At 36.1% G+C, this 27,311-nt stretch overlaps 1 protein-coding gene across 2 annotated transcripts in view; it reads right to left on the reverse strand.

The window, feature by feature from the left end:
* The window catches only part of SBF2 (SET binding factor 2), a 417,243-nt gene that overhangs the window by 354,238 nt on the left and 35,694 nt on the right, over positions 1-27,311 (reverse strand). For both annotated transcript variants that reach the window (XM_036258297.1, XM_036258299.1), the window contains exon 2: positions 13,200-13,285. In XM_036258297.1, the coding sequence (XP_036114190.1) occupies positions 13,200-13,285 (86 nt within the window). The remainder of the gene's footprint in view (positions 1-13,199; positions 13,286-27,311) is intronic.

Raw genomic sequence — 27,311 nt, forward strand, 5'->3', positions numbered from 1 at the left:
TGTAATAAGTTAGAGAAAGACAAATACCATATGATTTCACTTATATGTGCAATCTATACACAAAATAAATGAACAAACAAAAGACACAAACTCCTAGAGAAAACAAACTGATGGTTGCCAGATGGGATAGGAGTTGGGAAGATGAGTGAAAAAGGTGAAAGAAATTTAAGAAGTATAAATTGCCAGTTTTAAAAATAGTAACAGGAATGTAAAGAACAGCATAAGGAATATAGTTAAAAATATTGTAATAACCACATATGGTATCAGATGGGTACGACACTTATGGATTGATCTCTTCATAGGGTATATAAATGTCTAATCACTATGTTGTACACCTAAAACTAATGTAATATTGTATGTCAATTGAAAAATTAATTAATTACAAATAAGTAATTTAAAAATACATTTAATAAGCCTGGCCAGTGTGGCTCAGTTGGCTGAGTGTCACCCCCATGCACCAAGAGGTCGCTGGTTCAATTCCCAATCAGGGCACATGCCTGGACTGCGGGCTCAATCCCCAGTAGATGGTATGTAGGAGGCTGACGATCAATGTTTCTCTCTCATCAATGTTTCTATCTCTCTCTCCTTTCCTCTCTCTCTAAGAAATCAATTTGAAAAAATAAATAAATTAAGATTGCCAGAGCAGTAGCAAGAGCTCACGGCTCCACTAGCAATAGCTGGCACTAGTCTCCAGTCTCCAATATGATTTGTTACAAAACTAGCCAAAAATAACATCCAAAGATTTGCCAGAGTTGGCGTTTCTTTTTGAAAAGCAGAAGGCAACGTAAGATCCTAAACATATACTGACACAACATAATATCTAGCATTACCTGGAACCAGATCCCCATCTTTGTCACTTCAACTAGATTATGTAAATGTCTGAATTCTCACCCTGAGCATAATATAATTAAATAGAATGGTAAGATTCCATATTCTGCCCTACATATGTTCTAAAAAATCCAATTTTATTAGGTTAAAAGTCTTATATTTGTGCCCTGGCCAGTTTGGCTCAGCAGTTAGCATGTCAGCCCATGGAATGAAGTGTCTCAGGTTCGATTCCCAGTCAAGGGCATGTACCTTGGTTGCAGGTTCAATCCCCAGCCCCCTTCCGGGTTGTGCAGGAGGCAGCCAAGTGATGCCTCTCTCTCCCTCCCTCCTTTCTATTTTATCTAAAAAAAATTCAATGGAAAAATATCCTTGGGTAAGGATCAACAACAACAACAACAAAAGATTCCTATATTTGTAATTTAATGGCATATCCAAACATTGTAGAATCTTCAACGTTTGGAAACAAATTGAATATGTATATATTCTAATACAAATTTAGCAACCAAGCTTTTGAGGAAAAAAAATCATAGTATTTCCAAGTACAGTAACAACAACTGGAATATTAACCTGAATAGGTAAGGTTAATATTCTTAAAAACTTGTGAAAAAGAACAAGATCATTGAGGATGGTGTGAATAAGGCATTGATGGTGAACATATACCAGAGGAAGTCCACCATCACTATATAGACTAAGTATGAGGGCATGAGTGACATCTGTCTTATTTACTACTGTATCCCGGCACCCAACACATTGTCTAGTACCCGGCACCCAACACACTGTCTAAGAAAATATTTAAGGCTGAAAAACTGGAAGTATTTAATATAGGCTAAAGCTACATGACCCCCTGGCAAGAGTATGGTATACAAACTAATTTAATCACCAAAGGGGGCGTGGAATTTGACCAGAGAACATTTAAGGTCCCTTCCAAACCCTAAGATTCCATAGCATTTTCTTTTTTTTTTTTTAATCTCCACCTGAGGACATTTTTGCATTTATCTTCAGATGGAGCAGGAGGGAGAGAGGAAGGAAGAGAGAGAGAAACATCTATGTGAGAAAGACACATCAACCGGTTGCCACAGACACGACCCCAACCAGGGCCAGGGACAAACTGCAACTGAGGTACGTGCCCTTAGTGGGAACCGAACACGGACTCTCAGGTCCACAGGCCGATGCTCTAACCACTGAACCAAACCGGCCAGGGTTTCCATAGCATTTTAATCATTACCTCAGTGAAGATTTTAAATGAGCATCACATTCTATTACAAGAAGGAGCTTTAGAGAAATGTCTACCAATAACTAGAAGCTGCGTCACAAACTACCAGCCAGTCTTTTTATACAAATCTTGTCAAGCAGTGGGAAAAAACAAAGAAAAAAAAAGAGCAAAACATTAGTGATCTTAAAGGACTAATTAAACTTATTTATATATTTCTATATTTAGAAACGAGACAATTATATTAATCTAATATAAAATCCAAGTCTATAAGTTATATTAAAATAAATTGTAAACATTGTACTATGAAAGCTAAGAAATAATTAGGAGAAAAAAGCCCCCTGGTATCAAAAGTACATAAAATCATTTTTTTCTTTACAAGTCCAAATTAAAATGACCTATCTCAGGCAATCGCTCAGTTACAGGACTGATTTAGAAATACACAGAATTTTTATACTTGTACTTAACTTGCTTTAATGATAAGCTGTGAATGTGTGGTTCTACATTTCTCTACCCTTTTCTTTGTCCTTGCATGGAATACAAATATTTTTGAAATATTATCATATACAAATAGATTGTACATTAAATGTGTAACCTATTGGATTACAGATAATTATAATCACAGTCATGTACAATTCACGTCTGAATAATTCTTGGCTAGTTTAAACCAAGAAATTAACATCCATCACTCTTCATATTAAAGATTTTTTTATTATTTGGTAAGGTTAAAGTATATAATTACAGTGTGTTTGGTAAAATAAAAAATATGCAAATTCTAAAATCTATTTAACCTTTCTCATTTGCTTTCTTTAGACTGTTTGGCCAGTAGCATCAGGTAACTGGTTGCCTTGATTATTTACAAACTATGGGCCACCACTGTTCCTGCCACTATTTTATTTTTTATTCGTATTTATCACTTTGCATGTACGGTATTCATTGTGGTTAGTGCCAGTCTCTCTCCACTAGAAATTGAAGTTCTAAGACAGGGATTTCATCTGGTTCAATGCTACATCTTCATCACTCACCTCAGTGCTCAACACAGTAAGCACTCAGTGAATACCTGTTAAATGAATGAACTGGCATTAAATCACAACTAAATTTTTAAAATGGCTATAAATTTTAAACCAAAAGTCTAGAAAAATGAGCAACCTACCCCAAAAAAGTTGTTTTCCTAAGTACTAACAAGGTAGTTCTTTTTTTTTCTTCTATAATTTTTTTCATCTACCCACAGCTTTTTGTCCCTCATATTTTTTATCTTTATTGTTGAAAGTATTACAGATGTCCCCCCTTATATTCCTCCCATTGCCCACCACGACCCAGTTTCCTCTTTCCCCCAGGACTTCACCACCCTATGTCTGTGTCCATGGGCAATGCATACAAAATTTTTAGTTACCTTCCCTCCCCTCTACCCACTCCCCTTTGAAGGTCATCAGTCTGGAGATTATTATGCTAAACAAAATAAGCCAGTCAGAGAAAAACAAATATCACATGATCTCACATATATGTGGAATCTAATGAACAAAATAAACTGATGAATAAAATAGAACCAGAGCCAGCTCTTTAATGATCTTAAAAAAAAAAAAAATCACCAGTGATCTATATCTAAGTTATTACTTTCTGAACTCCACCACTGTCCCTTTTTCAAGTTTAGGAAACAATTCTTCACTTTCAGTAATAGTATCACATCATTCTGCTTAAAGTCGTCACTGTCACCAACAGGCAACAAATAGGCTGTTCCATGATATAAAATTACAGAGAACCCCTAGATAGAACAATGGTAATATAAGTAAATATCCATGTAAAATTAAAAAGCATCATCTAGAAATTTTAAAGAGGTCACATTCAGCTTAAAAGAATCTCTAGTTGCCCTGGCCGGTTTGGCTCAGTGGTCGGAGCATCTCTGCGGTCCAGAGAGACCGGGGTTGGGTTCCCACAAAGGGCACGTACCTCAGTTGCAGTTTGTCCCCAGCCCTGGTTGTTCGTGTGGGTGGCAGCCACTTGATGTGTCCCTTTCACATCAATGTTTCTCTCTCTCTGTCTCTTCCTCTCTCTCCCTCCCACTCTATCTGAACAAAAAATGGAAAAATGTCCTCGAGTGAGGATTAAAAAAAAATAAAAGAGCCCTGGCTGGTTTGGCTCAGCGGTTAGAGCGTCGGCCTGCGGTCCAGGGAGACCTGGGTTCGGTTCCCGCTAAGGGCGCGTACCTCAGTTGCGGTTTGTCTCCGGCCCTGGTTGTTCGTGTGGGTGGCAGCCACTTGATGTGTCCCTTTCGCGTCAATGTTTCTCGCTCTCTCTCTCTTCCTCTCTCTCCCTCCCACTCTGTCTGAACCAAAAATGGAAAAATGTCCTAGGGTGAGGATAGATAGATAGATAGATAGATAGATAGTCAAATAAATAAATAAAAGAATCTCTAGTCGATGAAATAAGTGAAAACATATTACTTATCAGCAGGAACCTTCATTTCAATTCAGAACATGTCTCTTCCTCCATTGCTCTTGTCTGCCAGAAAGTAAAACATTTAAAACCAGATTCCAGCTCTACCTCATCTTGTTTATCAGTACTTGGAAGTCTCAAGTAAAGTAGTCTCTGCCTGGGTAAAGAGCCCACACTGAACTTCAAACAATGGAATCCACAATTACTTCACAAATTGATAGCACTTCTCATGTAAGTTTTATAGAGGTCCACTCCTCTTTCCAAAGTAAGTACATAGTACTCAATTTGAGAAAAATACTGGAGATCTTACTACCTTTGATGAAATCATTTTTAGTCAGTTATGAATCCAATAGTTGAATCTAATTTTTTTCATTAGAATACTATGGCTATCATAATCAAAGCCATTCCTGAGTTTACACATACTATAGCTGTTTCTTATAAATACAGTCGTCCTTGTAGTATCCTTGAGGGATTGGGTTCAGGACTCCCAGGATACCAAAATCCTCAAATGCTTGATTGAGTCTCTTATATAAAATGGTGTAGTATTTGTATATAACGTCCACACATTCTCTTCTATACTGAATTACATGTGATACCTAACACAGTGAAAATGCTACGTAAACAGTTGTTATACTGTATTGTTTAGAGAATAATGAAGGAAAAAAAATGTGTCCATGTTCTGTACAGATACAACCATCGTAGTCCTAACTACATAGTCCACATCAGCAAAAACACAACATTTATTATCGAGTATTTTTCATCCATGGTGGGTTGAATCCGGAGATGCAGAAACCGCGGATGTGGAACCTGTGGATATGGAGGGCTAACTGTATGGTCTAGCTTTGAAAGAAATACAAGCTGCTAACTCTTTAGTTACCATAGATTTGAGTTATTGGACCTTTTCTGATTTAAGTGTTAAAACACCTCTATTCGTGTTTTTCTAATAATGATGTCAGTTAATCCTTCCTAACTAGAATAAGACTTATCCTGTTAATTTTAAAATTTTATTTGTATTGTTTATTTTTATTTTTAATCCTCACCTGAGGATATTTTTCAATTTATTTTTAGACAGAGAGGGAGGGATGGAAGGAGGGAGGGAGGGATAGAAGGAGGGAGGGAGGGAGGGAGAGAAACATCAATGTGAGAAAGACACATCAACTGGTTGCCTCCTGCACAACCCCGACCAGGGCCAGGGACCCAACCGCCACCGAGGTACGTGCTTGATCAGAATCGAACCAGAGACTCTTTGGTCCTTGGGCCAACACTCTAACCACTGAGCCAAACCGGCCAGGGCTAATATTTTAACTTTAAAAAAAAAGTAGGAAAAGAAAAAACCTTTTCTTAAAAAACAACTTGCTCCATCTAACAAAGAATATTTTACAATAATTTGAGAAAAAATTTAGCAGAAAGTCAAAAGAACAGGGTTTTACTATCATCTCAGTGAACAGTAAGTAGGTGTATGACCTTGGGCAAGTTATTAAATCTCTATATTTCAAAACTTAATTTTTAGCATGAATAGAAATGAATTTGAGCACTTAAAATAAAGTTAACTTACCTAAAACTGTAACTTTTCTCTTTAGCTTTCCAAATCCTGAATTTACACAAATTTTCCCAACTTTTTAAATGATCTGTCTATATTTCCACATATATTTCATATTCTGAATAACTCTTGGCCTAATATGAAGTATCTTTAAGCTAGCCAAAATTAACTGTTCAAAGAAATAAACTTTATTAAATAAGGATTTATTATCTTTAACATTAAAGAGATGTCAGAAATCAGTCCTGCCACCTCCGTTCATGGACACATTTCAGTGCAATGCAATAGTAAACTATTGCTTACAAGCTACATAGAAATACTTCCAATTATGACATACTATATAATTTCAAGGCATTTCTTAAAAGCAAGGAGTCTGGTGATGATAAAAATGTGCTATTGTAGTATAAACAACCATATCACTAATAAATTTATAAGTGGTGAATAAACTTTTAATTATCAAACATTAAAAAAAAGTTTCTTTAATAAATATACATATTTGTGCTTTGTCACCTTAGTAATGCTCTCTCCCTAAATGTTTGTATATTGGTGATATTAGTGACATTTTATAGACATATAAGTACCACTAGAGGCCACCAAATACTTCACGTTTTAAAACTGACATACTTATAAGGAGATGACAATGCGCAGTAATATCTGTACTTGGAAAAGTTCCACATGAATACTCAAAGCAAGTACAAACTCAAGCAAAAAGATGTGAACATATTTCATGCAGTAAGTAGAATATCTGGATCACTAAAGACCTTGCTTAGACCAAGAACTAGGGTGTGGGGGAGGTGGGCAGCATCAAAATATCATTCCTTTTATACCTTTGAAAATAGATTATGTAACCTAGAAAGTCGATGGTCTCAAAATAGCTATTACCTTTTATATTCAAACTATATACCTATACACAGGTATATATACTGATACAGATAAATGAAATCCCAGTGTTCAGTATTCTTTCTTCCATATCACAAATTCTTTCACATATAATAATGTTTCCATATCTAAAGTTGGCTATCATCTATAATTAAAATTTTAATAAAGAAGTTCTATTTTTAAAGTCACCCCACAGATTTAAAATACCCAAAATTCTAGCTTGAAGAGGAAAACCTGTCTCAGAAGAATAGATAACACCTATGCTACTATGGGAAATTCTGCTAGTCTCCCATGGCCCTTCATTTCTTCCAGTGTCTTTCTCCTCTCTAAAGGTAAATATCAAAAAATAAAGGGCTCAAGTAGCATCCAGAGATCCTGCAGAGCCAAGTGAAATCTATGAAACAAAATGGAAATTCTTGCTATCTGACTATCCATTATTTTTGCATGATGATGCACTATCTTTTAAGGATTTTCAAGTATTCAGGGACCCTTTATTCAGTCTTGATTTTGGCATTCTATCTAAAGTATTTGCTTAACTAAAGGTCGAAAAGATGTTCTCCTAAGTTTTCTTTTAAAACCTTTATAGTTTTAGCTTTCACATTTAGTCTATGATCCATTTCAGATTAACTTTTATGTATGGTTTGAGGTAAGGTCAAGGTTAATTTTTTCCCAAATGGATATTCAGTTGTTCCAGAACCATTTATTGAAAACCCTATCTTTTCCACAACTGAATTACCTTAGCAACTCTAATGAAAATCAATTTACCATATGTGTGTGGGTTTGCTCTAGACTGTTGCATGGATCTATATGTCTATATATCCTTAAGCCAGTGCTACACTGTCTTGCATACTGAGCTTTGCAGTATGTCTTGAAACCAGGTAGTGCAAGTCCTCAACTTTGTTCTGTCTTCTTCAAATAGTTTTGGCTATTCACTATACAATATGCCTTAGAGATTTGCTCATGTCACTGTATAAAGCTCTATCTCATACTTTTTTAAAAAAAAATGTTAGTAGTAGTAAAATATACATAACGTAAAATTTATCATCTTAATCATTTTTAAGTGTACAGTTCAGTAGTGTTAAATACATTCCCATTTTTCTGCAACCATTTTCCAGAACTCTTTCCTCTTGCAAAGCTGAACATCTATACCCATTAAACAACTCATTTCTCCCTCCCCTGACTTCTGGGCAAGCAGTAGGAGCCCAGAAATTTGACTACTGTCTGCCTCTATGTATTTGACTGTTGTGGGGACTTCACATAAACAGAATCATGCAGTATTTGTCTTTTAGTGACTGGCTTATTTCACTTAGCATAATGTCCTCAAGGTTTATCCATGTTGTAGTATATGTCAGAACTTCCTTCCTTTTTTAGACTAAATAATATTTCATTGTACATATACCACATTCTGTTTATACAATCATCTGTCAATGAATACATGGTTGCTTCTACCTTTGGGCTATTATAAATACTATGAATGTATGTATAAATATCTGGTTCAAGTCTCTACTTTCAGTGCTTTGGGGTAAATATCTAGTGAAGTTACTGGATCATACAGTAATTATATTTTTGACTTTTTAAGGAACCACCATACAGTTTTCCATAGTAGCTACACCATTTTACATTCCCAGCAACAGTGCACAAGGATTGTCATTTTTCCCTTTCTTTGCCAACACCTGCTATTTTGTTGTTTTTAATAGTAGCATCATAATAGGTGATATCTCAGTGTGGTTTTTATTTGCATTTCCCTAATGATGAGTGATGCCAGCATCTTTTATGTGCTTGTTAGCTATGTGCACACCTTCTATCACATACCTTTTAATAGTTGCATTATATTCTGTGGCACCACTAACTCAATCCGTTTCCTACTGATGGACATTTCGGTAGTTTCCAATCTTCTGCCATTAATAACCTTATACATGCATATGTATAAGTAACCATACAAATCAATTTGTTCAAGAATAGTTTCAGTTTATGTATATTTTCCAATTCACTCTCTTTTACTCTCAAAAGCATTCTGATAAGTCAATTACATGAGAGATGAGCAGCAACATGTTGCAAACAACATAACTTTGTCATAGGTTAGACCTGAGTAGTTCTACATCTTCCTCAGGAAGTTCTCTACGGCCTCGAAGCACCAGATATAGCAGAACCCCGGCATGGCAAAAAAACCCCACCTTGTCTAAGGTAGTTCTGAGAGTAGTACTGAAGTAGTAGACCATGGAGACTAGATAGGTGAAAGACTCTGTAGCGTAACTGAGACTATTGATGCATTAGTAAAATAAGCAGAATTGTAAGTAACTGAAAGTCTAATATACAAGAACAAACCATTTTGGTGAGTATGAAGGACTGGGGAGAAAATAACACCAAATTGACTATCCTCCACCTCAGAGATGTTAAGAGAATCTACTGTCTCAGAAGCATCCTGTAGACTCCATCAGGTTCCAACCTGCCATGTGGTTTTATTTCTTCAAAGAGACAACTGTCTGAAAGTAGGAAGCAAAAATGTGAGCTCAAACTATCACTTTCCAGCTTAAACCCCATTTATATCCACTTGCTTTGTTGTGAACAGAACTTAAAAATTCCTTTTTGGAGTCCGTAGTATATTTTAAAAGCCATGTCTTCATACTTCATGGCAATATTCTAATGTTTTCAGCCTTAACTCTACACAAAATCAAGAGTCCTTCCACATGTCCTTTACACCAATTTTAAAACTGAATGCATCACCAAGTGCCCTACCTCATAACAGAGGGTTTAGATGCTACCTAAGCATCTTTAATAATTATTTCTTTTTTAAATTTTTGCTGTCTTCTTATATTTCTCAAATCTCGCTAGCTGGCAAATTATCCAAAATCATTACTTGCATTGCTGGCTTAATATACTCATGCTCAAGAAACAATGTTTTAACCTACTATATTTCATCTTCTTAGGTAAAAGGCCTATAATCCCAGCCTTTTAAAATCTCTGTGAACCTTGATTCTGTTATGCAATACGTTCACTACCTTTCTCATTCTCCTTTCATGCATTTGCCTCTATAAAGAGGGGAGAAAAGTCTCTTCCATCCTTTCTACACTCAGTTTTCTGACCAAACAGTATCTATATATCTAGGTCAGAATGACGACTGCTATTCCATTAGTTGTATTCAATGCATTCTAAATAGCTTAAATAATTAAAGGATTACATGGTACTTGCCTCTCTGCCCACAAATAGCATCTTATACTAAGGCTACTTCTATGTTACAACTACAGAATGTTAAATATAAGATTTTTTTCCCTCTTCTCCTCAATCTATACTTACAATGACAGAAAACTGCATTCATACTGAAGGTAGTCAAATCACTATTCTATAATTTAAATAACTAAACAATGTATTAAGAACCTCAAATTTAGAAATTCTAACTAAACGTTTATTCCTCTTTTACTCAAGTCACAACATTTTTTAACATGGTATTTTAGTCTTCTAAAATAATTATCCACATCGACTAATGTCCCAGTGCAGACATTCTTCAGTTAAAATATGGCACATTTTCTGAATTATAATATTAAAAAAAACTTAAGGCACTTTTTTAAAAGGCTAGTGTCAAAACAATACTATTTTGTTGATGTCCAAAACCTAGCCAATAAAAACATTTGCTCCCATAATCCAAAATAGATTGTTAGCCATAGAATGCGTCTGCAAAACAATTCTTAAATTTTCTTTGAAATATTGTCACTAAAATTAACTGAAACTTTATTTATATGAGTGTCTGTGGTTTCCTTGTATGCTTAAAACACACAAGAAGAAGATAAAAATATTCCAGAACTGGAAAAGTAGTCATTATGTTTGGTTTAGCTTATTTTCATACTTTTATTTTTAAAATCCATCCAAATTAAAGTTCAGCATTTCCCAATAGAAGAAAAGAAAAAGAAGGCAATTTCTTTACATAAAACCTAAAAGGATGAATTGAGCATCCTCTAAATTAAATTCGGGATTTCACTTTTGGGGGGAATGAATGTCTAAAATCCTTTCCTACAAGTTGTAAAGTTTAGTCTTCAGATTGAACACAATTATCTCTCATTTAGACTTTAGGCAAATCAAATATATGCTTTCTGGGGAGGAGAGGAGGAAATAGAAAATAATTTCAATATAATATTATGCCCTGAACCCAGATTTGTCCTCATATAAAATAAGTGTGGTTGCTTTCCATCTAATAACACAGCATTCTTTTAACATTTCTAAACCTCGGTTCTTCCAAATCATAGAACCCTGCTTTCAGATCTTGCAATTACACTAAAATACAAATGCTAACCATAGCTTAAAGCGTCACTCTCAGAATATTCTCAGGTCTTGGCTGACACTAAGAGTCAAAAGACCTGGGCTTGAATCCTAGCTTTGCTGCACCTTCGCTGTCAGACCCTAGTGAAACCGTTTAAACTTCCTAGTCCTTAATGTACTTATTTGTAAATTATATACTACCATGTGTCATCTAATTTATGTAAGTTCATCACAGTCTATCAATCATATATAACTGTTAAATATTAACATTAATGTTATATGCTAAAAGACGTTGTACTACCTTGGAAGGGGTAAAATATTTTTCCCCCTGTAAATCATCACAAAAAGGATCACTACCACCCTGGAATCAACAAACCACTTAGAGACTGAGCCAGATCACCTTCTATTAGACTAAGATTTTATTAGGCTTGTCTCTGGTCTTGAAGCTACAGGAGTTACTCTAGTTACATAATATTTCACAGTTATTCAAGTTACTGCTATTCATATGCAGAACAGACATATATCCCTACTACATGAAGTATAGCCCAAAGAATAAATAATAAAAAGACAATGAAAAATTAAGTTATTGATTCTATTATGTTTTTCAATAGACTTTGACAGATGTTAAAAAAATTAATTTTGTACCTGACACAGTACAATAAACTTTAGAGCATCAGAACTGCTATCAATTACAGAAGAAGAAAAAATAAATTTCTAATGTAATCCAGTAGTTCAAATATTCTTTTGCTTATTAAATTTATTGGAGTAATGGTGATTAATAAGGTCATATAGGTTTCAAGTGTACATTTCTATGATATGTGATCTGTACATTACATGGTGTGCCCACCACCCAAAGTCAAATCATCTTCCATCACCATATATTTGGGCCCCTTTACTCTTTACTACTAAATAATAATCTAGCCCAAAAAATCTTGAAATGCTTTGCTAAGAATCAGCCAAGAACTCATCTAGGAAAATGTCAGGTGAGGAAAAATTCTGTCTACCTATTAGCACCTCCATTCCACCAATCAGCAGTACATGCATAGTTGTTACTGGAGAGCCACTGACAGCCCTGGAACACAGGTGTGTCTGTCATACAAAGAAAAGAACATTTATAAACAGGAAAATTAGTAAGTGTCTCTCCCTCACTACTGGAGAAACATTAGAGGCATCACATTATCTATTCCCTTGACTTTCAAAATACAAAAACCATTCCTTGTCAGTTATAGCTAAATAGCTAGTGCCAAATCATAGTATCTTTCTACCCCAATAATGTCTGCTGTTATTGAAACTTATGAAGATAGTTCACTGTTCAAATTGTCAAGTGGTTGTAGTTTATATCCCTCCATGTTTTGATATGAGAGAAGGTAGGAACTCACAAAAAGTTCAAAAAGGTCCCCAGCATCAAAAATTTCCCCGTTCAAGATGCTTAAACAGAGTTCAAAAGCTTTGATAGTATAAATAAGTACCTAGTTATTCACACAGTAAGACCAATTACTAGTATTTGTGAGGGAAGAAAAAAAGGAATATAAGGAGCTCTCCGAAAAGTTACCTTTCCTTGGATCTTCACATTCTTTCCCCATTTTTAATAACAAAGTTCAAAATTTACCCTTTATGTGGGTCTACATAACACATAGCCTTCTTTACACAGCTAGATTATAATAATCAAAATTAGGCATTCAGCAATGTATCTTTTGTCTTTCTGTAAAGCAGAAATGGACAGTCATTAGCTAGAATAAAAAAATTCACAATTTTCAACATCAGTTTTACTCCTAATTGATATTTCTGCTCCATGCTAACAAGAGAATGAACAATTCTGGGACAGGTGTTGCAAGATGTTCAACAAACAGCAACAACAACAATAATAATAATAATCAACCAGCTACCTCATTTAACGAGCACTTACTTTATGGAATACAGTGTTCTAAGCATTTTATATGTATTTTTAGCCCATTTTCTCTTTATATGTTATAGCTAAATCACCAAATTATTTAACAGTAACTAAAATATAAATATAATCATAAATGTAACAGAAGAAGAAAAGTTACCAATTGAACTTACCAATTCAATTCCCTGTGGAAAAGGTGTATCATCCCAGTCCTTCTGTGGAAATCTCTGGATTATTTTCCCCAGACCTGCTCCTGACCCTATTAATAAAATCAAAGTAAATGGAGTACTATAAAATCTGAATAATCTTTATATTAACACTTATTTCTAAATAAATGTTTGTTGAATAAATTGATATACTGAGTAAACATTTTCAAGATTTAATGGGCATAAAAATAATTACCTTCTAAACGTATCACTGAAATGCCAGACTCTGAAAAGTGTCACACATATAAAAAGCTCAGAAAAATAGACAGAAACATTGAAATCTAGAGTCTCTACCACACCATGGGAGTAACTGCCTTTGTTCTCAATAAGGAAAGCAATCTTCTCAGTATCTCAAGTTGAAATTTTAAAATAACTTTTCTATGGAGACAAAGTACTTTTAAGTGACAAATGCAATGGTACTATCTGCACTAAGCGTCAGTGTTTGCATATCCTACATTGCATCCCAGCTTACTATGAAGTGAAAGCAACAACATTCTGATTGTATGTACATTTAACCTAAGGAAGCCTGTAACACTTGATTCAATTTATTACTATGTATTTTTACACCCTTTCTACTAATATATTCATATACATACATATATATATATATATATATATATATATATTTTTTTTTTTTTTTTTTTTTAAATCATCCTTCACCCTCATCCTTGTTCACTTCAACTTCCCCCTTGCCCCTCACCTAGAGTTCAATCACTTTATGGCCAAATTTTTACCTTTAAAAGATAAATGGAAAGTTAAATTCATTTTACTGACCAACTCAGTACTATGTTCTAAAACTGGGGTCACATTTGAAAAAGGCAAAATAAAAACATTATCAATTAAAATTAACAATTGCTGCAGTACAGTAACTCCTCATATATTCATCATTATAAGGAAATGAAAGATTTCATTAAGAGTAAACTAAACTGCCCTGGCTGGTTTTGCTCAGTGGTTACAGTGTTGACCTGCAGACTGAAGGGTCTCGGGTTCGATCTCTGGCCCCGGTCCGGGTCGTGTGGGAGGCAACCAATTAATGTGTCTCTCTCACATCAATGTTTCTCTCTCTCTCTCTCTCTCTCTCTCTCTCCCTCCCTCTCTCTCTCCCTCCCTCCCTCCCTTCTACTTTATCTAATAATTAATGGAAAAATATCCTGGAGTAAGAATTAACAACAACAAAAAGAATAAACTAAACTAAAACTTATTTATCACAGGCACTCATTTTTCATCTACCTCAAGCATTTCTGATATCTCAAGCAGAACTCATTCAAAAAATTGTTAGGTACTAGAGATACACAAATTCCAATCCTCAAGTAACTCATAATCTATTTGCATAACCCAATCCTCAAGTAACTCATAATCTATTTGGAGAACACACTAATGAATTGACAATTTCAGTATATCATACTAAGCACAATGATAGAAGGAAACCTAATCTAGCATAGTGGAGAAGACCATGGAAAACCTTCTAGAAGAAATGACAGCAAGCTTTTTCTTTCTTTCAGTACAACTTTGTATCCCCTAGCATACTAAATACCTGGCACTTAGTTCATAGAGTTAAATGTTTATTTTAATAAATTCATTAATACTGACAGAAATTGTTTTAAGCTTACATCTCCCCTATCTTTTTAAACAGAGATAAATACACGTTATTTAGCTCATCATCTTTAATCAAGTGTCCCTATATTGTTTGTTTAGTTCTGGAAGTCATACCTAATATACTTTAGGCTCAAGAAATAATTTATCATATTAATTTTTACTAATTATAAAAATAATGTGAACTGCAAATTTCTTTCAAATACATAAAAATATAAAGAAAAAATCACCCACAATCCCACACCTGAGGACGATTACTGCTAACATTTTGGACTATTTTATCCTAGGGGCTTTTTGTACACATGTACTTTTTCTACAGAATTGAGATCATACTACACCTAGCTTTATATATTGGTTTAGTACTTAATATTTTACAATGGACCTTTGCTGTTATATGCACATTTTCTAGTTCCTCCCTATTATAAATAATGCTACAAAAAGTGTATTTCTATATAAATCTTTATCCTCATCTCACTTTTCCCCAGAAAAAATTCTTACACATACAACTACTGGGTCGAAGACTATGAAAATTTTAAAGTTTATCACACAAAGCCAAAGGGCCCACCAGAAAGATATTAAACAATTTTTTTTAACATTCTGTGTATAAGAATGACACTGGTATTTTCCCTACAGCCTTAACAACAACTGTTATTTTAAATTTTTCTTGTTTTAATTATTGCAAATTTGACAAATGAAGAGGTTTCTCTCTGGCAGGAACATAACTTCCAAAAGTTCTCCAGAAGTAACATATTATTTATTGATTTCACAATAATATGCAGTGTTTCAAAAACATGCACGTTTAGTTTGAAATGCAGGTAACATTTATAAATGCACACAGAAATGTGATTCATGGTGATAAAATTTTCAGTCATATGAAAGTGGAAATTAGGTTAGAAAAAAAGCAAAAATAAAAATGCTGAACTGATATTTCACTACAAACAAAATGTACATAGAGCTACAATAACTTGGTTTTCAAATATATAAATTGACGCAGCTAAAAACTTTTAAGGAATTTATGAAAGTACCCTACAAAAAGTAAACAAATATTTCTGAATATTGTTTCTTGATTTGTAAGCATTTAGTCTGAATGTTCAAACATTTCCCAAGTTTATATATTTTATCTGATAACTATTTTTAAGGCAGTACTGGTAGAATTTAAAAATTCTGAGATGATGATTTTTTATATTCAGGAACAAGCAACAGTGAGGGAAACTGTTCTAGTCAGGTGTCCGTACACCTGGGCACTGATCCTTACGTCCAGAGTTGTGAAGCAGGTCATGTCAGAGTGGCTGTAAAAGCAGCTTTTATTTGCACTACATATTAAATGGGGCTAGGTAAGGGGAGGGAAAAATTCCTAAAAATAAAGGGGACCACTTTCTAGAAAGGAGAGGTGCTAGGCAGGCAAAAGATTGTCTACTGCATTGTACGCAGCTAACTTGAAAGAAGGAGGGAGCAGTTATTAGTCATTGCCTTCAGGTGTATTTTTTTTCAGATCCTACTCTCCCACCCATTATAAAATCAAGAAATATAATGACCAAGTGGAGTTAATATATAAAAAAGAGGGGGAGTCCTCAGCAAGATATGAGAACATCTGGAAATGGCTTTCTTTGGGGAAAGTATTTATGCTAGACGAGCTGCCCCAAACAAATTTAGAAAGGGTGAGGAAATACTGGCATGGTCAGGCACACTTTTCCCTCCTTTATGTTTGGTAACCCACTTTCCCTTGGGTCCTGGTAGGGCTGTCAGGCTACCCAAGCCAATCACTAGGATCAGCAACTGACCTAGGATGATCCAACCACTCATTACCCACCTGGCAAAGTGACTGCTCTAGCCTTGGCCAATGACTCCAGAAGAGTCAAATAGTATTCTCTGGGGTTGCTAACTAGTATGCTATGAGAGTGGAGTTGCCAGTAGTTATGAGGAAGAAGTATATCTGCAGAAGAACTAAAGAATGATATAATAAAAATTTATAATTGAAACCTATATAATCCTTTTAACCAATGTCACTCCAATACATTTAATTTAAAAAAATGAGTAGGGGTTATTTAGGTGGTAAGGAGGGAAGGATAAACTTGCTATAAGAATTTTTAGGACTTGAGTTTTTTGAAATGCAAATACAAGGGCAGATAATGACAGTTAAGTATAATGACAGTAAAGATGAGAAAAGAAAACAATATTGTGCCCTGGCCAGTTTGGTTCAGCGGTTAGAGCGTCGGCCTGCGGTCCTGAGAGACCCGGGTTCGGTTCCCGCTAAGGGCATGTACCTCGGTTGCAGTTTGTCCCCGACCCTGGTCGGTTGTGCGGGTGGCAGCCACTCGATGTGTTCCTTTCACATCGATGTTTCTCTCTCTCTCTCTGTTCCTCTCTCTCCCTCCCACTCTATCTGAACAAAAAAAATGGAAAAATGTCCTCGGGTGAGGATTAAAAAAAAAAAAGAAAACAATATTGTTTAGAAATTAGGTCATGAGTGTAATGAAATCAGAGGTAGAAAAACTAAAAAAAATCCATATTTTGGAGAAGAGATAATTCTTACTTCTATTATGATATAACAGTAGCATCATTTAAGTCCAATGATGAGAAATTGAAGCTTTTAAGAATCCGTGTACCATGTCATCTGCAAATACAGCCTCCACCCAAAAATTGTTAGAACTAACCCATAATTTAGTAAAGCTGCAGGATACAATATCTACAAAAATCTGTTATGTTTCAAACAGAAACAGACTCATAGATACAGAGAGCAAACTGATGGTTTCCAAATGGAAGGGAGGTTGGGGAGCTGGGAGAAAAAGGTGAAGTTTTAAGAAGTACAAATTGGTAGTTACAAAATAGTCACAGGGATGTAAAGTATAGCTTAGGGAATATAGTCAATAATATTATAATAACTATGTATGGTTATTGGAAAGATCACTCCATAAGTTATATAAATGTCTAACCACTATGGTATACATCTGAAACTAAAATAAAAAACATATTGAATGTCAACTGTAATTGACAAGTTTAAAAAGTTCACATATAGTAATGTGCAGTGTTTACTGGGGTGTTACTGTAACACATAAGAGGAGTGACAGTAAACCATCTAAAGAAAATCTGTTATGTTTCTATATACTAATAACAAACTATCCTAAAGAGAAATTAAGAAAACAATTACATCAAAAAGAATAAAATACCTAGGAATACATTTAACCAAGGGGGCGGGGGGGTGGGGGTGGAAAACTATAAGACATTAAAGAAAACACAAATAAATGAAAAGGTATTCTATGCACATGGATTGGAAGAACTAACATTGTTAAAATGTCCATACTACCCAAGGCAATCTACAGATTCAATGTAATCCCTACCAAAATTCCAATGATACTTTTCAGAAAAACAGAACAAACAATCCTAAAACTACAAATGACCTGAAATACCCAAAGCTATCTTGAGAAGGGAGAACAAAGCTACAGGCATGACACTCTCTGATTTCAAACTACATTACAAAGCTATAGTAATCAAAACAGTATGTTATTTACACACAGATCAATGGAATAGAAAAGAGAGTCCAGAAATAAACCTATGAATATATGGTTAATTAATTTACAACAAAGGACTCAAGAATATACAATGGGGAAAGGACAGTCTCTATAATAAATGGTGTTGGCAAAACTGAACAGCTACATACAAAAGAATAAAATTGGACCACTACCTTCCCATACCCCAAAATCAACTCAAAATGAATTAAAAACTTGAACGTAATACCTGAAACCATAAAATCCCTAGACGAAAATATAGGCCGTAAGAGTCTTAATATCAGTCTTGGTGATGATTTTTCAAATATGACACCCAAAGAAAAGGCAACAAAAGCAAAAACAGACAAAGAGAACTACATTAAACCTAAAAACTTCTACACAGCAAAGGAAACAATCAACACAATGTAATGAAACCGGCAGAATAGAGAAAATATGTACAAACCATATATCTGATAAGGAGTTACTATTCAAGATATATAGAGAACTTCTACAACTTAGAAACAACAAAAACTTCAAATAATCCAATTAAAAACTCAAGGACTTGAATACACATTTCTAAAAAGAAGACATACAAATGCCCATCAAGCATATGAAAAAATGCTCAACATCAATAATCACTGGGGGAAATACAAATATCAAAACCACAATGAGATATCACCTCACACAAGTTAAGATGGCCATTACAAAAAAATCCAGAAAATAACAAGTGTTAGGACGCAGAGAAATTGGAACCCTGTGCACAGTTGGTTGGAATATAAAATGCCACAACCATTATGGAAACAGTATGGAGGTCCCTCCAAAAATAAAAAAATAGAATACCATATGATCAAGCAATACGCATTGCTTGATATGGATATGCATTCAAAATAGTTGAAAACAGGATCTCAAAGTGATATTTGCACACTTGTGTCCACTGCAGCATTAATCACAATACCCAACTGAAACATCTATTAACAGATGAATGCATAAAGAAAATGTGGTATATACACAAAATGGAATGTCATTCAGCCTTAAAAAAACAAAGAAATCCTGTCATATATATACTAGAACATGGATGAACTTTGAGGACATTAGGCTAAGTAAAATAAGCCAGTCACAAAAAGACAAATTAGTGCATGACCCTACTTATATGAAATATGTAAAGCAGTCAACTCTTCAAAACAGAAAGTAGAATGGTGGTTGCAAGGGGCTAGAAGTGGGGGAAAGGGAGTTCAAATATTACAGCGATTCAGTTTTGCAAGATGAAAAAGACCTAGGAACCTGTTGGAAAACAATGTGCTCTAACATACATATATATATATAGTAGTTAATACTACTGTACTATATACTTTAAAATGTTTAGGACGGCAAATTTCATTATGTGTCTTTATCACTATTTTTAATCATCGCCCGAGAATGTTCTACATCGATTTTAGAGAGAGGAAGGGAGAGACATCAATGTAGAGAGAAACATCAACAGCCTGGCTCCTGCATGTACCCCAACAGGGGATTAAACCTACAACCTGGGTATATGCCCCTACCGGGAATCGAACCCATCACCTTTCGGTATACAGGACGAGGCTCCAACCAACTGAACCACACCAGCCAGGACATATCACATTTTAAAAAAACAGTAGCACACTCTAATACTCAAGGACATTTACAACAAAACTAGATGAAAATGTATCCCCAAAATATTGCAACTGTAGGAAAACCACTAACATTCCCAAAACCTGGAAAGTTATCAGCATCTATACAAGAGTAAGAAGGAAGCAACAATAATGGCTTGAGAATAGGAGACATGGTAACAGGAGAACCCCAAAAGAGCCAACAAGTATTTACCGGAAAGCTGAATAGCCAATGTGTAAATAGCAGCTGAAAAATGAAAGAGAAGGACAACACTTCTGCAGCAAAAACTAAAATTGCAGTCTAGAACCCCATATTGGAGAAACTTCAAGGAGTAGAATCAAACTGAGCAGAAAAGGACTCATACTATATGACTTAAAGACTTATAGTAAAGCCCTGGCCAGTTTGGCTCAGCGGTTAGATCATCAGCCTGCGGTCCAGAGAGACCCGGGTTCGGTTCCCGCTAAGGGCATGTACCACGGTTGCAGTTTGTCCCCGGCCCTGGTTGGGTCGTGCGGGTGGCAGCCACTCGATGTGTCCCTTTCACGTCGATGTTTCTCTCTCTTTCTCTCTCTCTCCCTCCCACTCAATCTGAACAAAAAATGGAAAAATGTCCTCGGATGAGGATTAAAAAAAAAAAAGACTTATAGTAAAGCTACAGAAATCAAGACAGTGTGGCACTGCCATTAGAATCAGGGAAAACTCCATGTGAAGACAAAAGCAGACTAGAGTATTGCAGTTACAAGTCAATAAATGCCAAGAGTTGCCAGCAACCACCAAAAGCTAGGAGAGAGGCATAAAACAGACTCCCTCAGAAAGCTCCAGAAAGAACCAACCTTGCCAACACCTTGATTTCGGTCTCCTAAGCTCTAGAACTGCAACAGAATAAATTTCCATTGTCTTAAGCCAACCAATTCATAGTACTGATACAGCAGTCCTAGAACTAAAATATTTGGTAATAATTTATTTTTATATTAACAGGTATTTGATTTTGTTGACATGAAAGAAAAACTTGAGAAAAAAATACATTTTGTTATACTACCTACATGTTGGCCACAGTCCTACTTTTGGGGGACTATAGAGGATAAATTTGGTCCCATTTCTACATGCTGATCCTTCAAATATTTGAATGCAGCTAACAAAAGTCTTATCCCCTGCCACCTCCTCCATTCGTTTCCCCAATGCCTGGATCTTTTCCTTTTCAACCCTAAATATTTCCAACTTGCCCCACATATCCCAATATGACATATTTTTTTTACATGGTTAAGAACATGGACTCAGGATCTAGACTATCATTCTAATCCAGTTCCACCATTTACCTGCTACATGGCCCTGGGAAAACTGCATTTTCTTTCTTTGCTTCATTTTTTTCACATCTGTAAAACAGGCACACTATTACCTTCCTTTTTATTACCTTTCTTTTGTGAGGAAAAGTATGAGTTAATATACGTTTAGTGCTTCAACAGCATTTGGCACATGGTAAACACTATATAAATGTTCATGGTGATAATGATAATGATACCACCACGATTATCATAAAGGAGTGTGTGTGCCAGTCTGTCTGAGTAGTCCTCAGAGTTCAATGCAGTACTTGAGACTGCTGAGAAGCTCACCTTGGGGGAAGTGACTGAGGCAAAAGCATAAGGCTAGAAAATCAGAACTTCTGACCTTTCAGGTACACTTAACTGACTTATCTTAACAGGGTAGAAGTTGGTCAACAGAAATTTACCTGCTCATAAGTAAAATAAAGATATTCAACTTGCAGGTCTCAGGATTTCCATCCTTGATTTATAAAAATCTGCTTTTCAACTAATGTTATAATACCAGAAAAATCAAAGCTCACCAAAGTAAGATGGAATTGTGTCAGTATACACCATTTTCAAAGGATAAGGAAAATAAAAACTGTTCATTCACTGAAAAGAAAGTGTAAAGGAGACTAGTCCCCAAAGTCTTTCATATTTGATTCACTTAGTATTTAATCAACTGAAACAAGCCTTTTTGTGGTTATTTTATAAATTAGATAGGAATGTAATGTGATTTTCCGATTCTCCAGTATAATTTCCTATTATTGAAAAGGTTTATAGGAAACACACAAACTATTTTTTCCAGAGTTAAATTTAGCAAACACCCAAAAGACTTTTATAGAAATGAAAAAGAATGTATTTAAAAACTGAACAGAATACACAGAGAACAAGGTATACTATTAAAAATAAATCAACAGCAGGCACAAGTTTAGTCTCTATAAAACTCATAATTCATTGATAATGTATAAATCCAGTGATTTAGAGGATAAATGTCAAGATTAAGAAAAACAGAAGAACACAAATTGAAATTAAAACTAAATATATAATTTAGCATTTTGATCAAGTTCTTCAGATTGCATCTTCTTACTGAATAAAAATACCTTCTTTAATAGCAATTGGCAGTGTGAAAAGCTGTAAAAACTGCCCGGCCGGTGTGGCTCAGTAGTTGAGCGTCCACCCATGCACCAAGAGCTTGCCTGTTTGATTCTCGGTCAGGGCACATGCCCAGGTTGTGGGCCCAATCCCCAGTGTGGGGCATGCAGAAGGTGGCCAATCAATGTTCTCTCTCATTGATGTTTTTATCTCTTCCTTTTCCTCTCCCTTCCTCCCTGTCTCTAACATCAATAAAGAAAAACAATACTATATAGTTGTGTATATTTTTCAAAAGAAAGCCTTATCAAGTCTATATCTCCAAATATCACTCACAATCACTCTAACAGTTCAAACTCTCCTTTCACTGGGATGATAGCAGCAGCCTCATCATCTCCCTGCTCCCTATTCTGTTCACTCCAGCATATTCAACCTTCTGGCAGCATGAGAATAAGCTCTGCAAGAATCAGAGTTCATCATGCTAACTCTCGTGATCAAAATCATTAAATAATCTCCCCCTGGCTACATAATAGTCCAAATCATTACCTAGGGACTTCCAAATCACCCAAGAGGGGGATAACAGGGACCAAATTTACCCTCCAACCAGCAACAACAACAAAAAGATAAAATTATATGAAACAATGGTTTTTCAGACATTAACATCAGGCAGTTACATAAACCCTGAGAGAAAGTAAAATTGAGTGAGTGTATAACTGCTTCAGCTTACTTCCTGGAGAATTTCCAGACTAAGGACAGGAAGGGGGAATCCAAAGGTAGTCCAGTACACTGAGCTAAAGCAATAAAGCTGCGAGTCCAGGAAGACCAAGGAGGTTAGAATTCACAGGGCAGAATACCAATGAAAATAGAGATTCTTAGGAAAAGAGAAGTTCAGAGATCTGCAGAGGGTCTGCCTGAGTTTTCAGCTGAGTACTAATTGGTAATTGAGTATACTAAGAAAACCATGTGAGGCCCGGGAATAAATGCCATGAAAGGAACAAAGAGAAGGATCCCCAGAGATCACACAAGACCAGAAATAATTTGTCTTTGCAACAGCCAACAGTAAAAAAACTGCCTTAATTCCCTGGGCTTCAGAATTCAGAAGGGTATTGCCTCAGTAGGGTAGAAAAATCAGCCCTAGACTAAACACTGCTGTGGGCCCGCCCACCTAACAAAAAAAAAAAAAAAGAAAAACAAGCCTCAGAAAAAAAAGAAAAATCAAGATATTTCCAAGTGATTTAATTACATCCCAGGACAAAGTTCAAGAATATTTGTAGGAACACAAAAATATAACATCCAGCCAAAAACCACCAGGCATGAAAAGAAGCAGAAAAATGTGAGGCATAATGAGGAGAAAAATCAATTAAAACAGACCCCAAACTGACACAGGTGATAAAATTAGTAGATAAGGACAAAGTTAATATAACTGTGTTGCATATTTTCAGGAATAGAGACATGACAAATACACTGGACAGAATTAATTAATTAGACACTACAGAAAAAAATGATCAATGAATTTGAAGTTATAACAACAGAAATTCTCCAAAAACAAACACAGAGAAACAGACAGAAACAACACTATAAATCAAATGAACTCAACAAATGCCAAACATACACACACACACACACACACACACACACACGAAGAAAACTATACCAAGGCACATCATAGTCAAATTACTTTTAAAAGATAAAAGAGAAAATCTGAAAAACAACTGGAAAAAATACATTATGTTCAGAGTAACAAAGATAAGAATACCAGCAGAATTCTCGTAAAAACAAGGCAAGATAGAAGATACGGGAGTCATATCTTTAAAATATTGAAAGAAAAAAAATGTCAACTCAACATTTTAGGTTCTGTGTGTCTGAGATTCTCCTCCCCCACCAAGAAACATCAGACATCTCAACCTGGGGAACATCTTCTGCCAAGTAAGTAGCACTAGCATGGGTCAATGAGGGAAGGAGATAAACTAAGACTATAGCACCATAAAAGCTCTGAAAATTAAACTGCCCCTGGAACAACAGCTCACAAAAATAGATCATGGTCCATGTGCTAAATCTAAACAGAATGACTAAGTTAATGGCTAAAATGTCCAGGACGTAATAAAAAAAAAAATTGCCCATCATACCAGGAACATTACACCTGATTGAGAAAGACAATCAACTAATGTCAACACAGGCATGAATCAGATGTTGGAATACCTAACAAGGATTTTGAAATAGTCATCATAAAAATTCATGAAAAATCAATCACAAATTCTATGAAACAAATGGAAAAAATAGAAAATAGCAAAGAAACACAAGTTGTAAATCAAACAGAAATACTAAAATTATAAAATAAAATAACCAAAATTAAAATCTCAGTGGATGGGTTCAACAGTATAATAGAGATGGCATAGCATAATATTAGTGAATTTTAGGACAGATCAATACATTTAAAAAAAATTTTTTTTTCTTTACTGATTTTAGAGAGAGAGAGAGAGAGAGACAGAAACATCAATGAGAAAGAACATCGGTTGGCCATCTCCTGCATACCCCCCACTGGGGATCAGGCCCACAACCTGGGCATGTGCCCTGACCAGGAATCAAACTGATGACCTCTTGGTGCAGGGGTCCATGCTCAACCACTGAGCCCCACTGGCCAGGCCAGATCAATAGACTTTTACCCAATCTGAACAACTGAGATAAATTAAATAAAAATATAGACTTCCTGTCGCATCCTCCCACAACCACATCAAAGTTACAACTAAACTACAGAACAACTATCATTCAAAACCGCCTGAAATCAAGCCGAATGGAAGTCCTACAACTACGGAAGTAAAGAAGCAGCCACATCCAGACTGGTAGGAGGGGCGGAGGCGGAGGGGCTGGTCCCACACCCACGTGTGGCGGATAAAAATCAGGAGGATACCTCGGCTGGGAAGGTCCTCCCTGAGGACTGAGGCATCCTGGTCCCACACCAGACACCCCGCTCAGGGTTCCAGTGCCAGGAAGAGAAGTCCCCATAACTTCTGGCTGGAAAAACCAGCGGGAACTGAGGCTCAGGGAAGCTGAGCCGGCTAGAGCCCCAGGCAGCTCCTTCAAGGGCCCGCACACAGACTTATCAGACTCTCTCCCTCTAAGCTTGGAGGGGAGGCAGCTCGAGGAGCACCAGAGACATACAAGGAAGAACTGAGCTCTTTGGCACTGGAGCAAGGGCTGGAGAGGGGCTTTCTCCAGGACAGAGTGCTGTCAGAGGCCTTTGTTCCTTTGGTGAGCCCTTCCCTAGGGCGGCAGACAGTCGCCATATCTGGGACTCCAGCAACCTGGTTCACACTGGTAGCCCCGCCCTGGTGACTCCCTGAGGCCCTGCCCCACCCAACTTTCAGGCCCACCCAAGCTGTTGCCAGTTGCTTCACCATAGGATTGGCCTGTCTTGGATCCTGCTTCAGGTTTTCCTAAATTCCTTCAAACAAGCAGCATCTGGTCTCAGATAGCCCCATACCTCTCATTAAGTAATACAGTGATACCTCGGTTCTCGAACGCCTTGACTTTCGACCAAATCGGTATTCGACCAGAAGATTCGAGAAACTTTTGTCTTGGAATCCGAACAAATATTTGGAACTCGAACTTCCGAGATGAGCCGAGTTGAGCCGAATGGCGTTCATTCGGCCCAGCGCGCCTTGCTTGCATCATCAGTGTGAGTGCAGAGAGAGAGTCACGCTTTACACTGAATTTAACCCTTAGACATACTGTACACTTTTATTTCTTGTTGAGACTTATGTTTTTCTACATACTATATACAAATTAGGCCAGTAAATAGGCATTTTCTGGGGCTTGGAACGAATTAATCCAGTTTCCATTATTTCCTATTGGGTTTCATTGCTTCGGTTCTCGAACAATTTGGTTCTCGACCATCCTCCTGGAACGAATTATGTTCGAGAACCGAGGTATCACTGTACACAGAAACAAACACAGGGAGGCAGCCAAAATGAGAAGACAAAGAAACAGGTCCCAAATGAGAGAACAGAACAAAACCCCAAGAAAAGAACTAAGCGAAATGGAGAAAAGCAACCTCACAGATGCTGAGTTCAAAATACTGCTTATAAGGATGTTCAATGAACTTAGTGAGAACCTCAGTGAACTTAGTGAGGGCCTCAAGAACATAAAAAAGAACCAGTCAGAAATGATGGATGCACAGTCAGAAATGAAGGAGGCACTAACTAAAATAAAGAATAATTTACACAGATTCAATGGTAGAGTAGGTAAAGCCAAGAAGCAAACCATCTATTTGAAATATAAGGAAGCAAAAAATGCCCAATCAGAACAGCAAATAAAAAAAAGAACCCCAAAAATGAGGATAGTGTAAGGAGCCTCTGGGACAACTTCAAGCGTGCCAACATTCACATCTTGGGGGTGCCAGAAGGAGAAGAGGGAGAACAAAAAATTGAAAACCTGTTTGAAACAATAATGACAGAAAACTTTCCTAACTTGGTGAAGGAAACAGACATACAAGTCCAGGAAGCACAGAGAGTCCCAAACAAGATGAACCCCAAGAGGCCCACACCAAGACACATCATCATCAAAATGCAAAAGGTTCAAGACAAAGAGAGAATCTTAAAAGCAGCAAGAGAAAAGCAGTTAGTTACCTACAAGGGAGTTCCCATAAGGCTGTCAGCTGATTTCTCAAAAGAAACTTGGCAGGCCAGAAGGGAGTGGCAAGAAATATTCAGAGTGATGAAAAGCAAGAACCTACAACCAAGATTACTCTATCCTGCAGAGCTGTCATTTAGAATCGATGGTCATATAAAGAGTTTCCCAGACAAGAAAAGTTAAAGGAGTTCATCACCACCCAACCGTTATTATATGAAATGATGAAGGGTCTTTTTGAAGAAAAAGATAAAATATATGAACAAACAAAATGGCAATGAATACATATCTATCAACAATGGAATCTACAAACAAAATGAACAGGCAGAACAGAAACATTCTCATAGATACAAAGA

Source organism: Molossus molossus, unplaced genomic scaffold (genome assembly GCF_014108415.1).
Source record: "Molossus molossus isolate mMolMol1 unplaced genomic scaffold, mMolMol1.p scaffold_m16_p_13, whole genome shotgun sequence".
Lineage (NCBI taxonomy): Eukaryota > Metazoa > Chordata > Mammalia > Chiroptera > Molossidae > Molossus > Molossus molossus.